Source organism: Syngnathoides biaculeatus, chromosome 23 (genome assembly GCF_019802595.1).
Source record: "Syngnathoides biaculeatus isolate LvHL_M chromosome 23, ASM1980259v1, whole genome shotgun sequence".
NCBI lineage: Eukaryota > Metazoa > Chordata > Actinopteri > Syngnathiformes > Syngnathidae > Syngnathoides > Syngnathoides biaculeatus.
In genome coordinates this window covers 17,548,590-17,567,826 of record NC_084662.1, presented here as the reverse complement: position 1 = coordinate 17,567,826, position 19,237 = coordinate 17,548,590, and the positions used below count along the sequence as shown (strand labels likewise).

Sequence of the window (19,237 nt, the reverse complement as noted above, 5' to 3'; positions counted from 1 at the left end):
AAAATGACTCTTGCTAAATGACATTGAAATAGCAGATCCATATGGCACTTTCAGACAAACTGTCAGAAGACGTCAGGTGGCCTCAATGTGGTTTGACAGAAGTTGTTTGTGGAGGGGTGAGACAAGGACAGAAAGGAGGAAAATGTCTTCTCTGGTGGCTTACGTGATGGTTCAGAAAGTCACCTTTGACCTCCAATGTTGGAGCATCACAGAAAAACAGTCCACCCCCATCCCACCCTTTCAGAGGCTCGCATCTATTCATTTGACCTTTCAAAAACATTGGCCCAGTGTCCATGTCAGTTTGGCATCACCCAAGGGACAGTAGACCAAAGCACTGCCACACAAATGCACATTTTATGTATTGGACGCACCTAACGTTGCTTTAGTCGGGTAGCTGCAATAAGAGCAGCACTCTGGTCTGCAGAGGTAACATTTTCAGGATTGTGTTTTCATGCCTAAATATCTTGGATTACATTTCACACCAAATGCAAAACAAAAAATTAAATTTGAGCATTTCTTGAAAATGAAATTATGGAAATAGACCAAAGCATTTTTAAAATTCCACACATTTACATAAAATCAACTTTAATAATAATTTACATTTATATCAACGCTTTAAAAAAAAACACAGCACCACCTTAAGGCTAACTAACAAGTGGTGTAAAATATTTTACAGTAAAACTTTTTTTTCTAAATGCATGCCAACACAAGAATGCATTAACCATCCATAAGCACCCTAAACGAGGTAATGACAACAACTGGGGAAAAAGTGATTGAAAAATGTGTTCTAATCAACCACCTCAACACATAGCATTGTCAAAAGATAAAGAAAATGAATGGATGGGTGGATGAATGAACTGACAAAGGAAAAAAAAACGGCATTGTTCAGAACAGTCATTTTGCTCACAAAACTAAGAAGTAGTCGCCATCTCCAGGTGGCTGCGGAAACTACAAAGTGACTCCTCTAGAGGAGAAATCAATATGTTGCATAAATCTCAACAAAGGAGATCACAGTTGATCTTTTTGAGAATCTTTGTTAAGAGCTTCTTGCCAGGAGTAAACGATTCCACAATCTGTTTGATCTGGTGGCTCCTACACACACACAAACAACATCATATAAAAAAAGCAGAAGCATGTTCATGGAATTTTGAGTCTCAGGCAGGGATGTCCAAAATCAAAAATTTACATTAAAACATTATTTATTTAGTTATTACATTTAAAAAAAACAGGGTAGACCAATAATATTTTTGTAATTAGAGCAAGTGGACCTGCATGAGCTTCAAGCCAATGGTTGTGGTTACATTCCCCATTTGCTGCCTGAGCGGCATGTCGCACTTATTGCTAAGTTAAAACCCCTGATTGGATACCTACTGGCCAGCGCCACTCCGATGACAGGATTGAGGTTTTATTGCATAACTGTTCTTGGGTGCAGTATGAGCTTGCATCCATTACATGAGCACCACACCAAGTCAGGGTGAGCCTAAGTTAGCAACCATATTGAACCTTCAAAATTGCAGAGATACGAGGAGACTTAAAACTTGAAAGATACAAGCCCCCAAACAGTTGCAGCAGCACGGTGAGGTGCAACTTACGAGATTGATTTTGGATTGGTGAAAAACACGGTGGTATAGAAAGTAAGAAGGACAGAGGTAAACAACATGGGGTATGTCAAATGTAATTTTAGTACATGCTACAGGCCTCTGAAAAATGGATGGTGGATTGCAAAAAATTTAAATTGGACACCACTGCTTGGCCTTGAGTTCTCATACAGACTAACGGCGTTTGGTCATACATACGTTGTGTTTCCAATGAAGTTTTTGAAGCCAAGCACTTGGAGATCATAAAGGTGATTGGCCAAGCTAACTGACAACGTGACCTCAAACTTGGAGTATCTCCTCAGACTGCTGAAGACAATATTTACTCTAGAACAAGATGACAACAGTTATTCGTATGGAAAATGCATGAATAAAACTAAAAGGCAGTGTACAGACAAAAAGTATAGCAATTAATACACGAGGTAACTAACTTACTGAGTGTCCACACAGCTGATCTCCAGAATATTGAGCCGTAACCCTCCGCACATTTTCAGCACTCGTAACTCCTCCCCAAAGAGACGACAGTGACTCACCACCAAAGACACATCATGGAGCAGCTGATCACAATCGGAAGAAAAATGAATGAAACACCAAGTTTAACACACATGATTAACTGCCAATATAATTCATTACAAAACCAATGCTGGACCGTCATCCATCTACACAGACCTTTGGAACCTGTCTGCTTGTTGTGTATTTCTCCAACCAGGCTCTCTCACCCTCAATGTACTGAGAGAGCAGCTTGTGAACTATACAGGCGTGACTCTGTGACTTCTCCTCTAAATGTGAAAATAAATGGAAATTTCAGTTATTATTTCCAAAAAAAAAAAATCATGCTCTACTATAAAATATAATCTCATGATTTCTGTATGACACGAAGATAGCTGGGATAGACTTATGAGGCTAAGCGGTACACCTGATGGATGGATGGAAATGGTAACAGAATGGATGAGACTGCAGATGAATTTACTGTCTACAGTTTTCATGAGACTTTTTATTGTAACTTTCCTCACCATCAAGAAGAAATGTGAAATTGATGTGTGAAATGTCCTGGTCAGGATTCTTATCAGCACTATTTCCTACAAAACAAAGAGCAAATTTATTGTTTTTGCAATTTGGTGTACCAATCGTTCATAGTCAGCTGGGACAAGGACTGCCATTACTGAAAATGGACTCAAAGCAGACTTCCTCCGTGGGAAGACCCTAAAATAAATAAATAAATTGTACCTTTGTACTGTAGCTCTAGATGCAATGTGTCATTGAGAAAGGAGTAGACTGTGTAGTTGCCTGTCTTTTCTTTAAATCGCCATTCATGGATTCTCAGGAAAAAGTGGAGGGTGGAAAAAAAAATAAACGTGAAAATCCATGTATCCAAACATATACCCGAGGTAAAATCCAACATTTCATTTTTAAGTTACAATATCATATTGTATAAGAGGTAAATGGGGGAAAAAAAACTAACTTATTGAGGATAACAATGTGACTCTGAAGGTTGTTTGTCTCAACTTTCAGCCTGCTTAATTGTCTTGAGGTTTGCGCCGACTGAACCTCCAGCTCATATATTTGTCTGCGGTAAGGAAGAAAAAGCATTGTGAGTACACAAAACATTTAAATATTTTTCAAAGGAAATATTGAATATTGTGATCTCTACCGTTTTTTATCCTCTACAATCTCATTGACCTTCTTCTCTTCTGTTGAAGAAAACCATATTCATTTAATTTCACTACTGGACTTCAAATGTATATAATGAACAAAACTAAACAAGTCGCATAACATCTTACCTTCCTGGAGTGACTTCAGACTTGGCTTGTTTTCATTTCCTTTTTCTTCAAATGCGGCAAGTTCTGTGAGAAAAAATAAATTAAGCATAAACAGTTGTAAACCTTAGAACTCTGCTACTCCTCGTATTACAAAGAGGGGTTGGTACATGCCTCATCATATTGTCCTGCATTACAACAAGAAGCGGATGGTGTTAATTTTATTCGCTCATCCCAATACAGAGGTAACGACCTAAACAAATTCCTCTTGCATGGACCTCCACTTGGCCTTGTCCCTTCTTGCAATACTACTCTGACTCAGGAAACATGTTGTCCCGTTCACCACTGGCATTAGAGGGTTGTTTCACCAACTGAGAATCCTTCCCAAAGGGACTACTGAGATTTCTTTAGCTGGATTTGACCCACAACTAACTGCCCATTGTGTTCTTCCCTTTGTGAATACTGCTAGTATCTGCTGTGTGATATTTGCCACCCCATAAGAGAGCTCGATGCGGTACAGTGGAGCAACTGGTTAGAGTCTCTCTCTCACAGTTCTGAGAGCCCGAGTTCAAATCCTAGCTCCGCATGTGTGGAGGTTGTATGTTCTCCCTGTGCCTGAGTTTGTTTTCTCCAGGGACCTCCCACATCCCAAAAACATACATGAGACTCTAAATTACACCTCGGTGTGATTATGACCGCGATTGTTGTTGTCTCTATGTGCCCTGCAATTTGCTGGAAAACAGTTCTGGGTGTACCCCGCCCTTCTGCCCGAAGTTAGCTGGGATAGCCTCCAGCACTCCTGTGATCCTTGTGAGGATAAGCAGCTCAGATAAAGAATGAATGTATGAATGAATAGTTTCCTTTGGACCCTAGAGGTCAAGATCGGTCATAGCAATGAAAAAAGATGGGGGAATAACCACATAGGCCGTCCATGTCGATCAAAACATTTGTAATTTCAGAAGTGTCAATCGAGCCCGTAGCCTGTGGCATTAATCAGTGTCCAAGAAGTGTTGTATGTCTCAAAAAAGTGAGTAACCCCTGCTATAGATCCTGCTGTAAACCCACAAACAAATAATACAAAGTAAACAAAAAGGAAATTAGGCATGACAAACATTTCTAAAGTTGTTTTTACGAAAGGCATTACCTGCTTCCAAATCACAAATACAGTCATCCAGAGTTTTGATCATATCATTAGACACATCAACTGTACTTCTCAACTTTTGTTGCCTGTCCTGAAAAAGAATAGATTATCAATTTCAGACAAAGCTTTCCAGTTTTGAGTACAGTGAAGTATTTTACAGGACTTTCTATTTACCGTAACAGATTGCACAAGATCCGAGTATAGGACCTCCTTCATTTCATGTGAGTGGACTTTGTTCATCTTTCTGAAGAAATTGTTTGTTTCTTTTAATTTTACACCAAAAGATGTCATCTGTGGAGTCAAACAGTCAAGGAAGAACTAAGTTCAATGCATGTGCAAATTACACACACTCAAGCTAAACTATCTTGGGTAAATGCCTTTTGCATCAAAACAAAACTTGAACTTAAAATCTCACTCATTATAATCAGTAAATCTTTTGAGACTCAAGCTCAGTGAGCATTAAAAAATGATTACAAGCAGCCAGGGCTGGCTGAATAATGGAAATGTAATTTTGATCTTGTCACAATCACAAAAATGTTATATTTGAACAATAACTATTTATGTCCCATGACACGGGTTGAGTATAAATCCTTGGGTTGTAAAAGCAAATGCAGCCAGTCACTTACATTTGAAAAATGCACAGGTGTGGTCAGTCATGTCCGCAGATATAAAGTTACGAGTGTGGTCCACCTGTCATGCTTGCAGATATAGTTGCGGGTGTGTGTTCTGTTTGAAATTATGAGTGTACCCTTTTAAGAGCGGAGGGGGGCTGTCAGGTAAACTAGGAAGCAGAAGTAGGCTGAGCAACAGCTCTTCTGTGTTAAAAAAAAAAAAAAAAAAGCAGTCAGGCTGTGGTTCACTTAGAGCAGGGGTGCTCAATGCATTGATTGATCGCGAGGCAGTTTTGGTCAATTGGGTGATGGCGTGCCAAAAAAAAAAAAAAAAGACGTTAGAATATCATCCACCTTGTGGCTTGATTCGGGTGTGGCCAATACGTTGAGCGCATACATAAAGGCGCGTTCTAATAAGCTGGCCTCCTATTAAAGGCGATGGGGGCATGCACGCCCACCACGCCACCCCCCCGCCGGTCGATCACGAGAGGCTGACTGCTTGAAAAGATTTTGGGGTAAAAAAGTCTGGCCACCCCTGACTTAGAGAGCTCAGCCTCGAGGGAACAGTGGTGAACACTACACAAAATAAGTGATGTCATCCAATGTCTATGTATTTCTATTCGTAACAAATTTTATGAGTGTGATTTTTCATGCCCAACTGTGAAGATTTGCGAGTGGGATGGCGCGCCTGTCAAAACACAGTGACTGTGCACTCTATTTTGCTTGAAGTGTAAGCATGTTATTCTGTCCTCCAAGAGCATGCTTTAAGTGGTTTCATTATAACCCTACTTGGAGTTTATTGTAAAACTAAATGCATAAAAATAATTACACACATTGGCAGCCACTTGTACGTGATAATTCTACAACATATGCATTGTTTGGATCTGGCCTCTTGTTGGGCAGTGAAGGGGCCCTCGGAAGGATGTGCAGATTTTGTTCAAGGAAGACTGATAATAATTTTTCACATTGAAGCCAATCAGCATTTGTGATAAAGATATCCAATCGCACATCCCACTGTGAGTCATCCTCTTTTATTAGTCTTACGTGCATGCATTGTTCAGTACATATATTTTCTATCAGGAACCTTTTTGGGCAGCTAATGAGTCCTCAGATACACTGCCCAAAAACTTTTTTGTTTGTATGTGATGTTTTTTCCATTTACACAGTAATTCTAATACAATTTTTTTTCTGCAACAAAAATGCAATATAACAGGTTAAGATAGATTTTTGTAAATGAGAAACAAGGGGGCGGGAAACACAACAATGTAAAATACATCATTTCCAGTACGTCATTACATACGGCATCAAGTGAGCCAGAGCGTCAAGGTCTATGGTAGTAACTACATTATCAAATAATAAAATACAGGAAATATTAGAGGAACTGAGAGGCTTAATCAGCTTCTCCTCTAGTGGTGGTTTAGGATGTTGTTAACATTGAAAAAAAAAATATTTACTCTAGCTTTGAGTAAGGTCGGTTCTTCTGGGGATGAGTGGTTTTATTAATTTTTTTCATAGTGTGTAACATCTTTATAGTTGCATGACAACCAGAAATGTTAAAATATTCTTATTAAATTGCCTGTACAGTTCATAAAAGTTTGCTTATAGGAACAGTTTGAACCAGAAACGCATTAATTCACTATAGTAGGTTCCTCTGCAAACCAGAGAATTTTTTTTCATTTTATTTTTGTTCATGGTGTAAAGTATGAGTGCATTACCATGGTCCGTTAACTTCAGCAACCAGCATGACAACATTAAAGGTCAAGTGTCGTCCAACGGATGATTTTTGGTATATTATTAATGAAAAACCCACAGCCAATATGGTCCCATTGTTTTTTCACCACAAAACATGATTTTGACATATACAGCTTTTTGTAACTCCGGCCATGAAAATCCTCTCGAGGGATTTGTTTTTGAGAAGAAGCAGGAAGTGACGTACACAACAGAGGCACCCCCTAGTGGACTCGTTTGTTTCCATTAGTTTTACCTGTGGGAAGGTAGCTCATTGTTCCTTCGTGTTAGCCAAAATGCCGGCTCATTGCATTGCTGTACATTGCTTGAACACTCGGGAGAATGGAATTACCCTTCATAAGTTTGAAAGAGACGCTGTTCGTTGTGAAAAATGGATTGCACGGGTGCAGTGGACGAGAGCTTCGTGGGTTCCAAATAACAGGTAGGTGTATACAGCTCCAAAAAAAAAAAAAAATAGTTTGGGGCGGACCACGTAATCGGTCTCTCTCATAACGTACCAAAATATCTGCGTATGAAATGTGTCGATGTGCGCGTCGCCCAGCCAACAATGTCTCGATAGTGTTCATCGAGTACTGCGGCGACTTTGAACATACCCCTAAAAGCAACATAGCTAGTCTCCTCCTCCTCCTCATATGCCACCACTGGGCTGAAACTCAGCCACACAGGCTGAGGCGCCGTGTTCCAGTGGTCACAGCTTCTGCGAAGACTGCACGTCGGGCTTTGCGACGGAGGCAGCTCTGAAGAACCCAGCCGAGAATGCATTACTCAGTCGCGTATAAAGCGCCCCGGCTCGACTGTGACTAAAGCAGTACCGCTCGACTCTGTCATAAGCCACACCGGCCAGCTGCGATGACCCGCGATCGCTCATCTCCGCCGCGGGAGTGGATCGGATATCATCTGAATATGGCTCGAAACAATAGTGTAATATTGCCCTGAGGGCTCGAAACAATAGTGTAATATTGCCCCGGTAACTTCACTCTGTTATGTGGTGTTGTCCTTTTCGAAAAGAACTTCGGTGCCAGAAGGGGCGTCAGAAAAATGCAAATATCTCTGTTGTTTGGCTTCCGTAGTAGCAGGCACTGCGCGTTTTCAACGGCGTAAGTGACGATGACATCAAGGACAGATGACGCAACTGATATGGCGACCACTTGGATGTCGAAGGACACTCAATTGCGCAACTTTGTGCATGGATGACGTGCTCTCCGCTCACTTTTTTTTCGTATAGACATTGACGTGAATACTGTTATATGTATTTTTCATTACAATATCTATTTTAGAATGTTTATATGGATGACACCTGGGCTTTAAAAATACCTCCTTTCCTGACCATTCTTTCAACTCTTCCCACAGACATTTATTGAGTATCTTCAGAGGTTTGCTTAAGTCCGACATTCTGCAATTCAACCTGAAAACACAAAAAAAACACGGTGCACCATAGACTTTTAAGACAACTACTTTGAGTGACACTTGTGACTATAATTAAAAAAAAATACTCTTCTTCTTACCCTTCAACCTTTCCAGAGAGGATCTCAAAATCAGATTCATAGACCTTTTCTTTAGGACGATTTATAAGTCTGTCTCTCAATACATCCATTGGTGAGTGATCAGTGTTGAATGGGAGCTGAGCACACCGAAAAAAAAAAAATCATTATTGCATGTCCATTTTGTGAATATCTTTTTGGTAGAATAAACATACCCTGCTGGGAATGACGCTTTGGCGGGGCTTATGGATCACAAAGTCTATGTTGAAGAGTTTAAAGAACTCTAGCATTGTTATACTGCCATCGTGTAATTTCTGCAAAAGAAATATGAAAATTAATGCATGGGATTTGTGGGGAAAACGAACTTGTGAATTCAGATCTGAAAATCAACCTGTAGATCACAGTCTTCAAGCTGGGATTCCAACATGCTCTGTTTAAAATCTGGAAAAAAAAAAAAAAAAAAAAAAAAATGTAATATTAATATCCATCTATCCAGTTTTAAAGCCGCTTATCCTCACAATGTTCAATGGAGTGCTGGAGCCTATCCCAGCCAACTTTGGGCGAAAGGCGGAGTACACCCTTAATTGGTCGCCAATCAGTCAGAGGGCATATATTGACAGTCACCGAGTGGGAACTGAACCCACGCTACATGCACCAAAGTCAGGCGAGTGTACCACCACACAATCAATGACAATAACAGTTTAAATAAAAATTGATATAACATACACCAGGAAAATATACGCACTAGAATTAAATGGAGGGTCATATCGGCTGCTGTCTGTGTGAGTACTGTTGGAGGAATCCATGGCCTGATTTGACGATGTTGGAACTGTAGTATTGTTCTCGCGATCATTTTCCAGAACATGACCCAGTGCTCCCTGGTAAGAAACCAAACGTTGTGTTACCATTGCATAAATTGGGGTTTATGTACCTGGTTTTGAAACTTGTGTATTTACGTACCATTTCAACAGGCTCAGGGACCACCTGACTGGAAGCTTTCATTTTCTTTTTGTGCTCTGCATTGTTTTCCTCTGATGGTAAGGGTCTTTTTATTCCTTGGATACCATTTGGTTTCTTTTCTTGAAAAACCTTATCTAGTAAGGTTTCATCTATGTTGAAATCTTCAAAACATATGTTTTCAAAGAGGTCGTGGGTACGTTCTGTGTCCAGTGTTTCTGATAAATCTTCGCCACCATCATAGAAAACTTCATCATTAATATCACTCCCATCATCACTCCAGTTCTTCAATTTACTCATAATATTTTCAGTTCTTGTCATACACACGGATTTTTCCTGGGAATTGGCATAGCTCGAATTTGCCTTCTTTAGTTCGTCAGGTGGGCTTCTTTGTGGGATCTTTGGCTTAAAACCTGTTATTGACAGTCTTGACATAAGCTCTGTTGTTTTAAATTGGAAAACAGTTGGTGTGTAGTCTTGCAGACCATTTTGTGTATCATCATCCTCAATGTTTTCAAAGTCTGTTTTAACATCGGGCACAACTTCAGGGACCAAATCGTTTTTGTCAGCTTTTGTATTTTTGTCAGCATCCAAATAAGGCAAAGGTGCAGTGCAGCTCTCTTTGTCAGTAATCTCAGAGGGTTTGCTTGTAATGCAGCTCAAACGCTTCAGTTTTAACTGAAGATTAGCTAAACTTACTCGTCTGGACTGCGTGGAAGGACTCGAACTACTGCAAATGTCACCGGCATTAGGTAAATTTAACTTCTGTGACAAAGGGCTGGTATTATTTCTCAAATGAGCTTCATTGCTTCTCAGAGTTTCTTTCGAGTCGAGGGCATCTGGACGTTCCACTACACCTTGGGTAGATAGTTCCAGCGCTTCATGGGTTTGCTGTGAAGTCATCCCTCTGCTCTCTTGAACAACAGCATATGGCTGTTGTGTGGAGGACTCACATTGACTGGGTTCACCTGAGCAACCGTCTCCAACAATAAAGCTTGTTTGAATCTCTCTCAGGTTGATGTTTTTATCAGTCTCTGCTACTTGTGAAGAGCCATCCTTGTTCTTCACCTTACTTAAAGGACTATCATAAACAGCTTTCATTTCTGCAACTTTGTACTGATTATCCACATACAAAGTTTTTGCCTGCACTGGGATTAATTGATTTTTGTTATCAGATTCTCCAACATATGGTTCTGCTGGAGGGCCTGCTTTCATGATCATGGGATAAGTTGAAGCGAAACCTGCATTACAAAAGATATTTTGTTCTGGATTTAAACCAGGAACTAATAAAGATGTATTTTTTGGCACACCACACAGCTCTTCTTGTTTCTTAGCTTGAGGAACGCCATTGGATAGTGACCTAACGGCAATGTTTACAGTGTGACATTGTGTTACATCTACAGGTGCATCATTTGTATTCAACTTTATGGACTTCTCTTCTCCAAAAGTAAAACACTCTTCATTTTGTTGAGTCTGTGGCTTAAAACAAGTCGTGTTTGTAGCATGACTTTCTGGCAATTCCAAAGCAGCATCGTTGACTCGAAATCTCACAGAAGTCTCTGGAACTGCAGGTAAGATGTTAAAATTTTGGTGTGTAGCTGATTTACTGGTAAGATCATTGTGGCATGCTCCTCCTTCCAAATCTGTATCAATGTTTGCAGGGATGCTTTGCGTTGCATCCACAGCAGAGTCGTTTGCTGAAAACCTCTGCAATTTCCCTTCTCCAGCAGGTCGAAAGTTAACATTCTGGTGTGTTGCTGGTTCAAGTGGAGGATTACTTTTTGTCACTTCATTAGCAGCATCATTTACTGAAACTCTCATACCATTCGCTCTCACTGTAGGTATAAAGTTAACATTCTGGTTTGTACCTAGTTCATTGGTAGGTTCATTGTGGTGTGGTCCTGGTTCCAAATCCGAATCAATGTTTTTTGGGAGGCGTTGCTCCACACCCATAGTTGCATCTTTTGCTGGAAACTTCTGTATTCTCTCTTCTCCAGCAAGTACAAAGTGAGGATACTGGTGTGCTCGTACTTCAAAAGGTGCATCAATTTTCATGGTGAGACTTTGTGTCACATCTATTGGAGTTTTCCTTGTTGAAAAACTAATGATATTCTCTCCCCCAATTGGCTGATTTTGGGGTACTCCTTGTTCCAAATGTGAATCATTGTTTGTGGGGAGGCTTTGCTTCAGTGCTTTCACTCCTCCATCAAGTGCAAAGTCGACATTTTGGTGGGCTGCTGGTTGATATGAAGCAATGTTTGTGGTGAGGGTCCCTGTCAGATCCATTGCTGCATCTTTTTCTAAAAACCTAATAGTTTTTTCTCCTGTAGCTAGTACGAAGTTACTATTCTGGTGTGCATATGGTTCCATATGTGTAGCAACGTTTCCATGTCCATTTTGAGCAACATCCATTGCTACGTCATTTGTCGAAAACCTGATAGTTTTATCTCTTCCAGCCGATACAAAATTAGTCATGTGGTTTACTCCTAATTCAAAGGGAGTATAAATGATTGCAGTAGGGTTTTGTGTAATATCCATTGCGGCATCATTTTCTGAAAACAAGATTGTTTTCTCTCCCCCAGGGGGTACAGATCGGACATTTTTGTGTGCTCCTGGTTTAAAGGGAGTATGAATTTTTGAAGCAATACTTTGCCTCGTATCCATCACTGCACCGTTGTCAGAAAAGCAAATAGAGTTCTCTCTTCCAGGAGGTATGGTGTTAGCATTCGGATGTAGATCTGGTTCCAAATTTGTAGCAGTGCTTGCTGTGAGGTTCCCTGTCAGATCCATTACTGTGCTATTTGTTGACAAACCATTTTTCTCTCTTCCAGCATGTACATACTTCATATTGTGATTTTGACCTTGTTTAAAGAGTGTATCATTTATTGCAGTAAGGTTTTGCGTCACATCCATTGCTGCGTCATTTGCTGAAAATCTTATGGTTTTCTCTCCTCCACCGGGTAGAAAGTGGACATCTTTCTGTGCTCCTGGTTCAAAGGGAGCATCAATTATTCCAGTGAGGTTTTGTGTCATAGTCATTACTCGGTCATTTGGACAAAACCCAATAGTTTTGCCTCTTTCAAGGTGTATGTTACTATTCTGGTATGCACCTGGTTTAAAATATGTAGCAATGTTTGCAATGAGGTTATCCGTTAAATCCATCGCTGTGTCATTTGCTGAAAACCTGATGTTTTCCCGTCCAGCAGGTACAAAGCTAGTATTGAGGCGTGTTCCGGGTTCAAAAGGAATATCAATTATTGGAGTAACAGTTTGTGTTATATCCATCGCTGTGTCATTTCCAGAAAACGTAATAGCTTTGTCTTCTTCTGGGGGTTTGGAGTTACTATTCTGGTGTGCTCCTGGTTCCAAATGTGTAGCAATGTTTGCAGTAACGTTTTGTGTTAAATCCATCACAGTCTCATTTTTTGAAATCCTGTTTTTTTCTCCTCCAGCAGGTAGGAAGTTAGTAATGTGTTGGCTTCCTGGTTCAAAAGGAGTATCAATTATTGGAGTAACTGTGGGTATATCCATCACAGCATCATTTGCTGAAAACCTGATGTTTTTTTGTCCTCCAGCAGGCACAGAGTTGACAATGTTTTGTTCTCCTATTTGAAAAGGGGTACCAATGTTTACAGTAAGGCTGTTCAGAATTTCCTTTGATTGTGTTGTAAAAGTACTAGTTGTGTTTACAGAATGACTACCAGTCACATCCAAGTGAGCATTGCCACCTGTAAATCTCACTGCTTGCTCCCTACAGTCCTCTTGAGTCTTAGAATTAATCTGGGAGTGGGGGGGGGGGAGAAGAAAAAAAAAAAAAAGATTTTCAGTTCAATCACAATGGCATTGATTTATTTAACTGATCCACTAGTGATTTAATTTTGGTAGCGAATGTAAAAAATTGTCACAACCAAGAAGGTAGGGGAGTGTGTGGTAAAAATGAGTAAGTGACAGAAAGCGGGCACGTTTCCTTTACTGTACAAGTTCTTGTTTGCGTCACAAATCAATACTATGTCTATCGCAATCATATTTTTACACAATATTAACCAATTCAAAGTGGTGAAAATAGCATGAGAAGAAATCTATGGTCTTGAGTGCCCAAAACGTCTGCAAAGTGTTGTAAAACTTATTTCCTAATTTTTGGGACCCAAGTTGTGGAGCAAATTTTTCCCTATATTGAAAGTATGGACCGGTATATGATAGCTTGACTTGAACAAAGGCAGTAAAGACAATGCCAAGCACCTGGAGCCATATTTATACAGTGAAAAAAACAAGTATTTGAACACCCTGCTGTATTGCAAGTTCTCCCACTTAGAAATCATGGAGGGGTCTGAAATCTTCATCGTAGGTGCATGTCCACTGTGAGAGAGATAATCTAAACAGAAAAATCCAGAAATTACAATGTATGATTTTGTAGCCATTTATATGTGTGATACTGCTGCAAATAAGTATTTGAACACCTGAGATAACCAATGTTAATATTTGGTACAGTAGCCTTTGTTTGCAATTACAGAGGTCAAACTTTTCCTGCAGTTGTCCACCAGGTTTACACACACCGCAGGAGCGATTTTGGCCCACACCGCCACACAGATCTTTTCTAGATCAGACAAGTTTCTGGGCTGTCGCTGAGAAACATGGAGTTTCAGCTCCCTCTAAAGATTTTCTTTTGGTTTAGGTTTGGAGACTGGCTAGGCCATGTCAGAACCTTGATATGCTTCTTACGGAGCCACTCCTTGGTTTTCCTGGCTTTGTGCTTTGGGTCATTGTCATGTTGAAAGACCCAGCCACGACCCATCTTCAATGCTCTGACTGAGGGAAAGAGCTTGTTCCCCAAAATCTCACAATACATGGCTGCGGTCATCCTCTCCTTAAATAGAGTGCAGTGTAGCATTTTCCAGCCGTGTGGAGTTGTACAATTTTGCCTCTGGTGTCTTTGGACAGCTCTTTGGTCTTGGCCATGTTGCAAGTTTGAGTCTTACTGATTGTATGGGGTGGACAGGTGTCTTTATGCAACCAACAACCTCACCCAGGTGCATCTGATTCAGGATAATAAATGGAGTGGAGGTGGACTTTTAAAAGGCGGACTAACAGGTCTTTGAGGGTCACAATTCTAGCTGATAGACAGATGTTCAATTACTTATTTGCAGCTGTATCACACTAAACGTTTAAAAAAAAAAAAAAAAAAAAAAAAATCATACATTGTGATTTCTGGATTTTTCTTTTTAAGATCTCTTTCTCACAGTGAACATGCACCAACGATGAAAATTTCAGACGCATCCATGATTTCCAAGTGTGAGATCTTGCAATATAGCAGGGAGTTCAAATACTTAGTTTCTTCACTGTATGTACCAGATTGGTATTTCCTTGACGGAAATAATATAGCAGGGTTTTCAAATACTTTTCTTCACTGTACATACGCCGCAGCTGTGTAAAAGCCGCAAGTGCCTACATTGAAACCCACATTGAAACACGAGATATTTACCAAGAAAGACAGAGTTTAAGGCTAGCGCCGCCGCGCTAACAGGGCCGGTTTAAAAACAAACAAACAAAAAAAAAACCACGGTAAAAAAAAAAAAAAAAAAAAAAAAAAAAAAAAAATCACTGAGACACAGCAGTAACATTTTCACTGGGCCATATTGCCAAACAAAAAGAGCTGCTCCACAGTGTGGGGGACATTGAACCGGAGCAGAATCTTCACAATGCCCGAGACCTGTTGTGCTGTTGGTTGTTACAACAAACAAGACAGATATTCAAAGAGGTCATTCTATAGAATACCATCAGAAAAGACCAGAAAAGATCGATGGATTTCGGCAATCAAACATGATGGATGGTGCCCAACACACGACTGTGTAGCGATCGCTTCATTTCAGGTAGGAATAATTCTTCTCAATCTCAAATTCCCAAGAAGTATTTAGAATGCCAAATTGGCTGATTAGAGAACAATGCATTAAAAAAAAAAAAAAAAAAAGAGACATCTCCAACATACACGGAAGTGTGTTGCAGCTACGCGTTAAACATCTCTGCGACAAAACTTTTTGTTTGTTTAAAAGTGCATTGTTTTCAAATGAGTCCAACACATATTTAAAAAAAGAAACTAAACCATCAGTAAGACAGAGGTTTACGGAGGTTAACATGTGGCCGCAACACGCTTCCGTGTATGAGGGGTGAAGCCTATCCCAGCGGTTTATTTTCTTTTTTGTGAGTTTGTGTACAACGAGGGGTCATTTATTTAAATATTGGTATTTGTATTGAATACTAGAGATAAAGATTGATGGATTTCAGCAAAGGTTAATGTGCAGCCGAACACATTTCTGCGTTCACAAGCAGTCTCCCATTGAGAACGGATACACCTACGAAGTATTTGTATGCATCCAAACTTTTATACGCTTTCAAACTTTTCCGTGTAAATCTCGACGACTTACTCACCAGATCCATGTTTAGATCCAGTTGTCCAAGAGAAGCGGAAGCGGGTTAACAGTCGAATTTCTTATCGGTGAAAAGATGGACTTCGGCATTAAATATGGGTCCTCTGTGCCAAGTGTCTCTCATTTTTCCACGTACCTTCGTTTATTATCACCTTCTAAATCTTTAACGGTATCGAACAAAACTCTGGGCGCTGTGCAATAAGACGTATTTTCGTGTCACCTCCAACCAACTTAGCATTGAGCAATGCTTCGCTTGCCCGGCAGTATGGCCAGTCACATGACATCGGTGGTGTAGACGCACAAGCTCTACATTCCACTGGTCTCACTCTTACCTTTTCCGCTCAAGTGGCCCCTTCCGGCCGTTAGAAAAAAATGCACAAATTAGCCGCATAAACCGCAGGGTTGAAAGCGTGTGAAAAAAGTCGTGGCTTATAGGCGGGAAATTACGGTATATATAAAACTTACCCTTTGTCGTTGAAGTGCATGAAAAGGCTGTTTCTTTAAATGATGTCTGTCTGAAAATGTAAAGCACAAGTTAATACAATCAGCATTAGAAGAATGGAGCTGATTACACTAAATAATAAATAACATACCAGTCATCTGAAAAGTTTCTTCTTCAGCATTTCCCTTCTCAATCCTTTTGGGAAACAATTACAGTATTCGCTTGTTATTAATTTTGCTTACAAAAAGATCTGTGACATGGCAAACTATGATTGGTAGTTTCTGAAATTTAATGGAAGTAAAATGACTAATTGAAGTGTGGGTATAATGCAACATACCTGTTTCCAAATGCCACTGTCAAAGAAATAATATAAAATAAAATGTTACCAATGATGTTAAAAAGCTAGTCAGAAAAAATAAATTTAGAGAAGTCAGTAGGAAAAGGTTTATAGGAAAATAGATGTGTTTGTACTTTAAATAAATTACCTTTGGGGTTGTATGATCCTGCTGCCATGCTGGTTTGCCTTTGGAGGCTCTTTGTGTTGTCCATTGCTTGTAACGTACTATCAGACTGGGAATACATTTCTTGTGTGGGAAAAAGACACTGGAAAGGATCATCGGCATCACCTGTCAATTCTGCAATGGGGCTTGTGTGGGTAGCTGTTAAATCCATGTCTTGATAGAGTCCAATATTTCTGGCTTTATTGACTAATTTACCCATTTCAGAATAAAGTGAAGATGGAGTTTGATTTTCTTTATTCCCGTCTTGGTTTGGGGTTTTAACCTGGGACATGTTAGTGTGCAATGAGGGTTCGGAGAATTTCACATTTGAGACATGTGATTCTGAAAGACTACAGAACATGTTGTTGCAAGAGGGATCAAAATTTGGAAGAGATGAAATAACTTTAAAATCTGTGACGCTTCCTGGAACTGGCACTTCTGTCCCTCTTGTGACGTTTGCGTTATACCTTGGGCTCATATCCAAAGATTTGCTATTAGGTGAAGCCATCACTGTCTTCTTCCCACCAAAAACAAAGGTGGTTCTATTTTTTTGTGGAGAATCTACGAGGCAGCCTTCATTAATCGCAATGTTGATCGTGTGACTCTGGGTCATCTCCATGAAGCCATCATCCTCACAATAGATCACTGTTTCCTCTCCAAAGCCCACGTTAGATACAGATGTGCCCTGAGGATGAGTACAATGTAAGTATATGGACACCAAAAACATTTGTAAAACATCTTTGAGGAACTTTATCGCGATTCACGTTAAAAGTGTAAATGCTTAGTATGGTAATGAAGATAATCTCACTTTCCCATTCATTTCAGAAGTAAGAAGAGGTCCAGTTAGGAGAGATTCGATGCCTGGATTGATTTTGGACACACATATTTACAAAATGCATTGTACACAAAAACAAACAGCAGCTCAGAAGAATAAAAATAAAAAAAATAAATAAAAAAAGATGTACCCATTATTTGTTGAAACCCATCTTCACTTGACCTCTGAACACTACAGTGGGGCAGATAAAAACACTATTCAGATCATTTTATTTTCAAGAAAATTAGATCATTGAGTTACTTTACCCATTTTTTGTTGCTAGGACTGCTAAGAAAAAAAAAAAAAATCAAGATAATAATTACAAAACTGCTTATTATTTAGTATTCAATCAGTCAGATAGTCAATACTTTACATACCTGTAGACATTAACTCTTGGAATGGACTTCGGAGTTTGGAGGGATCGTTTACATCCCTTTAAAAGGAACAAAATATTAATGTATGGTGTTGTTTCAACATAAAGATGTGTGTTTTCAGTGTTTTACTTGTCAAAAAGGAGTACATCATTGGCTGGCGCAAAGCTAACTCTTCTGGAATTTCTTCTTTCAGTTGGTTTGGCACATCCAACCTGAATTATAACATTGCATTACAAAAATGTAAAAATATTCTGGAAAGATTATTAGATGTTTAGATCGAGTCATACAAGAATATTGCACATTTTCAGTATAAATTGCAAACCGGGAAAAATCCATTTACCATATTTTCCTGTTCCTCTGCATCTGTGAATATTAATTTCCGTGGGGCTTTAAGAATCTGAAAGATTAAATTACAAAAATGTAAAAAAAAAAAAGTTGTAAAACAAAAAAACGTTCAGAACATAAGAACATGTAAACTGTAGTTTTATCATAAGTCCTTGACATTACTCACAGAAGAAATGCGCCTGCTGCCACAGTAGTCACTGTTTTCACTGTAATAGAAAACAAACACTTCAAATCACAAAACCGAATCACAAGGTGTAAGACAAACATTGTGTTAAATCTGTTAATAGTGTTTGACTCACTCATTCTTGCCAGGGTCCAAGGGCTCCATTTTCACCTAACAAATATATAATTTTAAAAAGTACTGTATTCACTAATTGAGGACAAGTACAGCCAATCTTTCGTTGGGGATAACCTACAAAATTAGGTCAGGTACGTATTTTACTCTTTGAGCTTCACCGACGAAATAGAGCTTTTAAAGAACATTGGACTTTCCCCAGTAGTAAACAAACACCATACTCACTCTTAATCGCAAACACACGTCTATGAAGCGTAAATAATAATGTCCTTTAGGCTCATTGTCACTAAAAAAAGACGCAGTCGTCACTTTGAAGCTAATTTGCCTGCATTTCAAATTGTATTTCGTTGTTAGCATGGTAGCTTGCCATAAATAAATGACAACAACACGGTGCCGTAGAAATAAATGATAGTCATACGTACCTCGTATGGATTACTTGTGAAACCTTTATGCTTCTTGAGAAACACTGTTACTCGTGAACAAACATTTTAACCATGACGCAGAACTTCAAGAAAAAAAAATAATACGCGCTCAGGCTAACGTCTTGATTTTTGAATTGAACCGCCTCAGCGCATGCGCAGTTTAATTCGGCCGCTGATTTTATGATAAATTATTTTGATATTTTACCCGTATATCTGAATTCTTCAGTTTAAAAAAATGCTTAAAATACTATTTTAATAAATTTACCCCAATATAAGAGAACAAAATACATTTCAGCGTCCTCTAAACGCTTATAGGAAATGACGCAATAGCG

The 19,237-nt window shown here is 39.4% G+C and overlaps 1 protein-coding gene across 2 annotated transcripts; it reads right to left on the bottom strand.

Moving 5' to 3' along the window:
• Positions 1 to 550: 550 nt before the first annotated feature.
• On the bottom strand, positions 551 to 19,125 carry knl1 (kinetochore scaffold 1). 2 transcript variants are annotated; one of them, XM_061812352.1, is made up of 30 exons: positions 18,906 to 19,125; positions 18,488 to 18,522; positions 18,355 to 18,394; positions 18,184 to 18,240; positions 17,973 to 18,055; positions 17,847 to 17,902; positions 17,736 to 17,757; positions 17,621 to 17,661; positions 17,464 to 17,516; positions 16,641 to 17,340; positions 16,493 to 16,508; positions 16,307 to 16,350; positions 16,179 to 16,228; positions 9,295 to 13,071; positions 9,080 to 9,212; positions 8,726 to 8,775; positions 8,550 to 8,648; positions 8,359 to 8,474; positions 8,168 to 8,258; positions 4,668 to 4,784; positions 4,497 to 4,584; positions 3,377 to 3,439; positions 3,247 to 3,286; positions 3,058 to 3,162; positions 2,823 to 2,914; positions 2,609 to 2,674; positions 2,265 to 2,374; positions 2,031 to 2,152; positions 1,797 to 1,922; positions 551 to 1,092 (listed from the first exon to the last, which is right to left on the bottom strand). In XM_061812352.1, the coding sequence occupies exons 2-30, from the start codon at positions 18,514 to 18,516 to the stop codon at positions 996 to 998; spliced, it is 6,483 nt and encodes a 2,160-aa protein (XP_061668336.1). In that variant the 5' UTR covers positions 18,517 to 18,522; positions 18,906 to 19,125; the 3' UTR covers positions 551 to 995. The 2 variants fall into 2 exon arrangements, with proteins under 2 accessions (XP_061668336.1, XP_061668337.1); XM_061812353.1 differs by having other exon boundaries at positions 17,736 to 17,754.
• Positions 19,126 to 19,237: the final 112 nt, after the last annotated feature.

Excerpts from the sequence above, each read along its gene's own strand:
- knl1 (XM_061812352.1), bottom strand. The coding sequence starts at position 18,516 with ATGGAGCCCTTGGACCCTGGCAAGAATGA. Across the intron at positions 17,903-17,972 it reads GATGTACTCCTTTTTGACAA|GGATGTAAACGATCCCTCCA; the intron begins GTAAAACACTGA and ends TTCCTTTTAAAG. Across the intron at positions 2,375-2,608 it reads TTTCACATTTCTTCTTGATG|AGGAGAAGTCACAGAGTCAC; the intron begins GTGAGGAAAGTT and ends TTTCACATTTAG.